Source organism: Melanostigma gelatinosum, assembly GCF_949748355.1.
Source record: "Melanostigma gelatinosum genome assembly, chromosome: 2".
Classification (NCBI taxonomy): Eukaryota; Metazoa; Chordata; class Actinopteri; order Perciformes; family Zoarcidae; genus Melanostigma; species Melanostigma gelatinosum.
The window spans coordinates 31662643-31670028 of NC_136635.1; the positions used below are offsets into that span (position 1 = coordinate 31662643).

At 44.0% G+C, this 7386-nt stretch overlaps 1 protein-coding gene across 2 annotated transcripts in view; it reads right to left on the bottom strand.

Moving 5' to 3' along the window:
• The window catches only part of LOC306793731 (uncharacterized protein), a 28953-nt gene that overhangs the window by 17230 nt on the left and 4337 nt on the right, over positions 1-7386 (bottom strand). For both annotated transcript variants that reach the window (XR_013772896.1, XM_079291473.1), the window contains exons 2-4: positions 5940-6080; positions 1966-2233; positions 133-269 (exon numbers count right to left, since the gene is read on the bottom strand). Coding sequence is in view for 1 of the 2 variants with exons in the window: in XM_079291473.1 (XP_079147599.1) it covers positions 133-269; positions 1966-2233; positions 5940-6080 (546 nt within the window). In the remaining variant the exon portion in view is untranslated. The remainder of the gene's footprint in view (positions 1-132; positions 270-1965; positions 2234-5939; positions 6081-7386) is intronic.

Consider the following 7386-nt stretch of genomic DNA (forward strand, 5'->3'; position numbering starts at 1 on the left):
CCAACAGTTAGGTTTAGGCAACAAAACCACCAACAGTTAGGTTTAGGCAACACCACCAACAGTTCGGTGAGCGATACCAACACAGCTTACACTGAGCAAAGAGAAAAGGGGGATAAAGAGTGCACAACACACCATGGCCTCATCGTCCCCGCCACCAGGTAGGACGTCCTGTCTGCTGGTTGGCCGACGGCGTGCTGCAGCCTGGCGTCCTGAGACAGGAAGACCGATGAGCTGTACGACATCCTGACTTCCTTTCTGTCGACGGACAACTAAAAGCAAACCAAAAGCAAAGCGGGGAACATCTACTGTGATGTGAATCTGGAACTATGGGACCAGAAAGGTACAAACGTTACAAAGCATTCTGCAGAGTAACTTACAGGTTAATATTTAATATTAAGCTTGGAAAGTACGTTTTTTGTCTTCATGGGATCATAAAACAAAGTGTCAAGCTTGATATTACCCGATTAACAGTTTCAGAGAACCCATTGAGGGCATGTTTAGTCGCACATGTTCGAGCGATCATGCTAATTAAACACCATCATGATCTATTTGATTTTAGTTATTTTGTTTTCGAAATCAATCGTTGGGCAAGTGCACTTACAAAACAGGGCTCTTGTTCCTTGATGTGTTCTTTAAATGTTGAAGTGGAAACAAATTATAACTGTCTTTATTTTCATGTTGAATATTTGAACAACACAAAGGGTCGACCGCCATGCTAGCACCTCCGTGACGTTGTACTTTGGCACGACGGCATTATACTAACATAAACATGCTAACGTGCTAACAATGACAATGCTAAAACACTGATGTTTAATAGCAGGTTTAGTGCAAACCATTGTTACCATCTTAGTGCAGAATGTGAATTGTTTTGTGACAAATAAAATTTTTGGACCCGATGATGGCGCTCGAACTGAACCACATTTCATTGTAATCCACCCAAGAGCTGAAAATAGTCACGCAGAAAAAAACAAATGCCCAACCCAGTGGTATTATCAGTGTTTGTTGGATTGCAATTTTTAAAACATTTTTTTATTGATTCTAATATCAAAAGCCCCATTTGCAAAATGTTGTGTGTGACTGGGCCGCAGGGCCGTCGCAATAACCGCAGTATTGCAATACCGTGCTATTGACGAGCAACTGTTCTTTACAATGGGAGCGCTGGGTATTCACAAAGATTATAAAAGTTTATAAATGTTAAGCTTTGGATAGAACGCTTTGTTCCTCACGTCACTTTTTTACCCAGCCGTCCAATCCCGATGGTGGAGAGGCGGGACAAACACTACAAAGACCAACCGTCACGTCCTCCATATGGACTCGCTTTTATGTGATTTCGTCTTTTTACCATTTTTCTGTAAAATGTTGTTATTACTATTTCATTGAATTGAATTCATGCGTTTTAGGTTTGTTCTTATCGTATTGATTGGTTTATGTATTTCCTCCATTGTACTGGTTAATCAGAGTTTCGCTTGTCTTGCAGTTATGTCGTTATATTGCAGTGCTTCGTCTGTCAAAGCACTTTGTAAACTCTGTTTTAAAGGTGCTATATAAATATAGTTATTATCATTATTATCATAATTACATAGGCTTCACGTGCTGAACAACAACAATGGAGAACTGAATACACATAGACCGGCGGTCCGTCCTCTCTCCCTTCATGCTTCTTCTTCTTCTACTCTATTCGTGCCGTCAGTTTGACCTTTGTGGATATGTTGTATCATAGCAACAAGACACAGACAAAGCGTCTCAGCTCAAAGAAGCCCTGCGCCTCATTGCCCTTCTGTGTTACGCATTAAATAATTCAACCGTCATTTAAAAAGCAACAATATACCTGATAGCCTTACAATAAAGCTTATTTAAAAAGCACTAAAATCAGGATACATGAAACAATAATACATCACAACACGCTGAATATCAGACACAGCCAGAACAATAGAGACAAGCTCCATCTCAGACCCCAGTGTTCACCTTCTCTGGAGGTCTTGATGAAGCTTCCTGATACCGACTGCTTCTCTTGGGTTCACATCCCTCCTGCTCTTCCTCCTCTTCACCCTCCTGCCGTTTCTCCTCTTCAGGCTCTGGTTTCCACCGTTGTGTTAAAGGTCTCTGCAGCCCGGCCCTGCAGACATCCTGCACCTCCTGCTCACTACGATTCTCCAACCTGTGGCTCCAGTCGCTGAAGCCCTCGTCCTCCTCCAGAACCAGGCAGCACCGGGGCTTCAGCGCCGCGTCCGACCTGAGGAGAACCAAGTGGACAACCGTTGACAGGAAGTGGAGTCAAGCCATTGATCGGAAGTTTTATTTTGGAAGAAATGCAGACGTGATACAACCATGTCAGCGGTTCAGAGGATAGAAGGTTCTTTCTAGCTTGAATTGGTAAAAGCAAAAATCTATTTATGAGTCTGGATGAACACTAAAAAACTCAGAGACAATTAACTTCCATGAAGTGAAAACACACTGTGAGTTAAAGTTGTACGATGAAAACACAGACTACTCCCAGACCTGTCAATCACTGTAGCCCCGCCCTAAAGCATCCCCTGCTTTATGGTCTGTGTGACTCTAAATTGACCATAATGTACTAAATGAACATCATGCTGTATTGAAGAAGACTTGAAACTAGAGATTGAGACATAAACTCATGTTTACAATGTTTACTGAGGTAATAAATCAAGAGAGAAGTAGAGTCATTTTCTCATAGACTTCTATACAACCAGAGGAGTCGCCCCCTGGTGGACACTAGAGAGAATGCAGCTTTAACACATGAAGCATCGGCTTCACTTTTTAAAACCATGTTTTTCTCATCTCCTCCATCTTGTTTTCTCAAAATTTGCTCCATGCTCAAACTCCAGATCTGGATGATGAGTGATGCCACTGGTCTGGTTGAAAAGATTCTCAGAATCTAAATATGGTGCTGCACACGGTGAGAGAGTTTGTCTCCTGGTGCTGCTGGCAGGTAAACCGAGCGTCACCCAAAGGTCTCTCACATGGCAGAGTGTTGATGCAGAGTGCAGAGTGTTGATGCAGAGTGCAGAGTGTTGATGCAGAGTGCAGAGTGTTGATGCAGAGTGCAGTGTTGATGCAGAGTGCAGAGTGTTGATGCAGAGTGCAGAGTGTTGATGCAGAGTGCAGAGTGTTGATGCAGAGTGTTGATGCAGAGTGCAGAGTGTTGATGCAGAGTGCAGTGTTGATGCAGGTGGCAGAGTGTTGATGCAGAGTGCAGAGTGTTGATGCAGAGTGTTGATGCAGAGTGCAGAGTGTTGATGCAGAGTGCAGAGTATTGATGCAGAGTGCAGAGTGTTGATGCAGGTGGCAGAGTGTTGATGCAGAGTGCAGGGTGTTGATGCAGAGTGCAGAGTGTTGATGCAGAGTGCAGAGTGTTGATGCAGGTGGCAGAGTGTTGATGCAGAGTGCAGGGTGTTGATGCAGAGTGCAGTGTTGATGCAGAGTGTTGATGCAGAGTGCAGAGTGTTGATGCAGAGTGCAGAGTGTTGATGCAGAGTGCAGAGTGTTGATGCAGAGTGCAGTGTTGATGCAGAGTGCAGAGTGTTGATGCAGAGTGCAGAGTGTTGATGCAGGTGGCAGAGTGTTGATGCAGAGTGCAGAGTGTTGATGCAGGTGGCAGAGTGTTGATGCAGAGTGCAGAGTGTTGATGCAGAGTGCAGAGTGTTGATGCAGGTAGCAGAGTGTTGATGCAGAGTGCAGAGTGTTGATGCAGAGTGCAGAGTGTTGATGCAGAGTGTTGATGCAGAGTGTTGATGCAGGTGGCAGAGTGTTGATGCAGAGTGCAGAGTGTTGATGCAGAGTGCAGAGTGTTGATGCAGAGTGCAGAGTGTTGATGCAGAGTGTTGATGCAGAGTGTTGATGCAGGTGGCAGAGTGTTGATGCAGAGTGCAGAGTGTTGATGCAGAGTGCAGAGTGTTGATGCAGAGTGCAGAGTGTTGATGCAGAGTGCAGAGTGTTGATGCAGAGTGCAGAGTGTTGATGCAGGTGGCAGAGTGTTGATGCAGAGTGCAGAGTGTTGATGCAGAGTGCAGTGTTGATGCAGAGTGCAGAGTGTTGATGCAGAGTGCAGAGTGTTGATGCAGAGTGCAGAGTGTTGATGCAGGTGGCAGACCTGCAGCTTCAGGCTCCATCAGAGACGGTGCCCATGGAAACAATAAACAGAGAGGCAGTGAGGCTTCCTGTTCAGCTCAGGTCAGCAGACTGGACCTCATCAGCACTAACTGAACACCTAACAGCTGATGGTTTTTTTGGGAGAAATTAAGTGGTTTTTAAATGTTAGCTGTTTAACTTTCATTTCATTCAGGGGATTCACCACACACAGTCACACTGTTGGCTGAACAGTGCAAACACAGTTTCTTCTGGTGTTCTATAAGTTAAAGGTGTTTTGCAAGTTAAAGTTGAGTTTAATCTGAACTGTAGCGGATCCTTTTTGTTTATGACTCTATATTTAGTCCCTTTTGTTCGCAGGGCGAGATGTGAGATGTCGCATTGGGAGGCCGTTGATGAACGGCTTTAAGTTTTGACAAATGTTTTGGTCCAAAATGAATCTTTCAGCAAAAGTCATGTTTTTATTTTGCAAATAAAATACTTAAAAAAAATGTTTTAATTATCTTTTTCCTCCCTGGATTTATTGCAAAAAAAGATTAAACAGTTAAATCACTTGATGCAAGAAGCTACACATACTCACAATACTAACTCGTTCCTTTCTTACAGTGTTTTATTTCTTTATTTATGTTCTTCATCATTTGATGAAACATTTGCTGTCGGAGCTTCAGAGTCAGCATGTTACAGTCGATGAGTGTGACTCAAATCTCCAGCCAGGAGGAACAGTGAAGCCAATGATCCAACCAGCGAACATCACAAGTGAGCTGCACCACAGTCTCATGAGGACATTTTCCCTCGAGGGACGTCACGTCTCCGACTGATCAAACACAAAACTGATGCGGCAGCTCGTCCACCTGCAGCATCGCTGGAGTCTTTTCCTCTGTGATCAGCACTGAAGCTGATTCATACTCAGCTGTAAACATCGACTGTGATCAGCACTGAAGCTGGTTTATATAAACATCGAGGACAGTTTCACACAAACTAAATGGTCACCTCACCAACAAAGCTCAAAACAAAAGGACTCAAAGACATCTGTCCAAACTGAGCTTAGCACAATGCTAATGATGCTTAATGTTTGATTGATCTGTTGTTCACGTTTCTTCAGTCTGTGCATGAAGGAACTAGAATAACCGCCTCACGGTTGAATTCCTCCATCAAACAGTCAAATTGTAGTTTACATCCGTGTGTCCAAAATGTCATCAAGTCATCAATTTATCCTGTTAGACAATCGTGTGAAACTGTCATAATTGTCATATGAATTCTTGAGTAATGGTTGAAAATGTTTGTACCAAATTAGAAGAAACTCTCTTCAAGCGTTGCTGAGATATCGTCTTCACAAGAATGGAGCAGAAAGACGCACGAAAACATGTCGCAGAACAATTGGGGCAGAACAATGTACATCGAGACGGGGAGATAGAAACTACTTCAATAAACTACATTTAGAAACAAATGCATGTTATCTGCATCACTTTGACTGAGACCGGAGTGAATCTACGGCCACGTGACAACAAGCAGGTCGGGCTGGTCTCGTCCAGCATTCTTAGCTAACGTACAAAGAATAATGCGCCATCATTCGTAGATGTACCACAAGCACTTCCGTAAAAAAAAAAACTGAACATAACAGTTGTTTTCCTGTGAAGACAGAACTTTATTTTGAAAAGACTGTCTGCATCCAATGTTTGCCGGACTTTCGTAGGAAAACGCGCGATAAAAATGAGGATTATTTTCGCACGTTTTTCAAAAGATATCAGACAAAGTGTTGCACGAGGACACGTTGAGCTGTCGCAGTTGTATTTACACGGAGACATAACCCAGCTGCAGCGTCGGGTACTCACTCTGTGTCGTGTGGGAGCTCGTTGTGTTGGGGGGCCTCCGGACAGGAGGGGCCCCCTTCTCCTCTCTGCGTCTCCCTGGATCTCCTCCTTCGCTCCCGCTCCACCTCCTCAGCATCCTCCTGGCTCCGCTGGGCCGTCACACTGCAACCAACATGGAGTGCTTCTGAGTTAACACACTCATAAAACACCCAAAAAAGACTTATTTAAGAAGTGATACATGCTGGAGACAGTTAACATCTCAGGGGCTCCACGGAGAGACGTCTTAACGTATCACTTTCCTGTTATTCCGCTTTAGTAGCTGTAAGGTCAAGAAATGACATTGACTGCTGAGGAAGTATCCTCATACAAACATTCGTCTGATATTTCACCAAAATATGTTTTCCGACTAAAGTCCAGCGGCAGGTTACATGAATAGTCTTTGCACGATAAACTTCTGTCTTCACAGAAACAAAGTATTTATTAAAGCCAACAAAACGGCTTAGTTAGGTTCAGGCCACTGGACTATGTTGTCGTTAAACTGCTGAGTTAGGTTTAGGAGAAGATCCATCCATCCATCCATCCATCCATCCATCCATCCATCCATCCATCCATCCATCCATCCATCCATCCATCCATCCATCCATCCATCCATCCATCCATCCATCCATCCATCCATCCATCCATCCATCCATCCATCCATCCATCCATCCATCCATCCATCCATCCATCCATCCCCAGAGGCTCAAAGGTTCCAGATGCACGAGGCTGGAAGTGTCAGACACCCACATGTGATGGTTGAACATTCATGAGCACTAATCTGCTGCTAGAACAGCCTCCTCTTTCCTGGCTGCAGTCTTTCCACCAGCTGTTGGACAGGATGCAAGGATTTACTCCCATTGAGCCACAAGAGCATTAGTGAGAACAATGTGGTGAGATCTCATCCTGAAGGTGTCAGGGTCTTATTGCCTTTAAGTTGGCCGCACACTGTTGTCTTAATGATCACACTGTGCTGCAGCTGTATTTCTTTGAAATGGAACTAAGAGGCCCAAACCAGAAAACTAGAAGAAGAAGCAGATGAAGGTTGGTGGACAGAGGGGTATAACATGCAGGCGGATAGTGAAGCAACCCAGTTGGTAACATTTTTGGCATTGTACCTTTCTGCAAACCGTGGATATACGTAGAATGTTTCTGAAGCAACGATAGGCCCAAGACCCGCCTTCCTCTGCGTGGGGCTCGTTATTGGTCCCTTCCATTGATAATACATTCACGGTCCTTTCAGATCATCCATTTGAGCATCAACGTGCGAAATCATCCACATTAACAAATCAAATAGAAGTCTGTGGTTTTGGTTGCAAAACGCATGAACATTTGAATTAATTATCTTAATCTTTTTGTTATTTGGCAAGTGACCATGGCATAATATGTCATAATGCCTGACGAGATGTCCATTATCAGAGATGAATGGAGA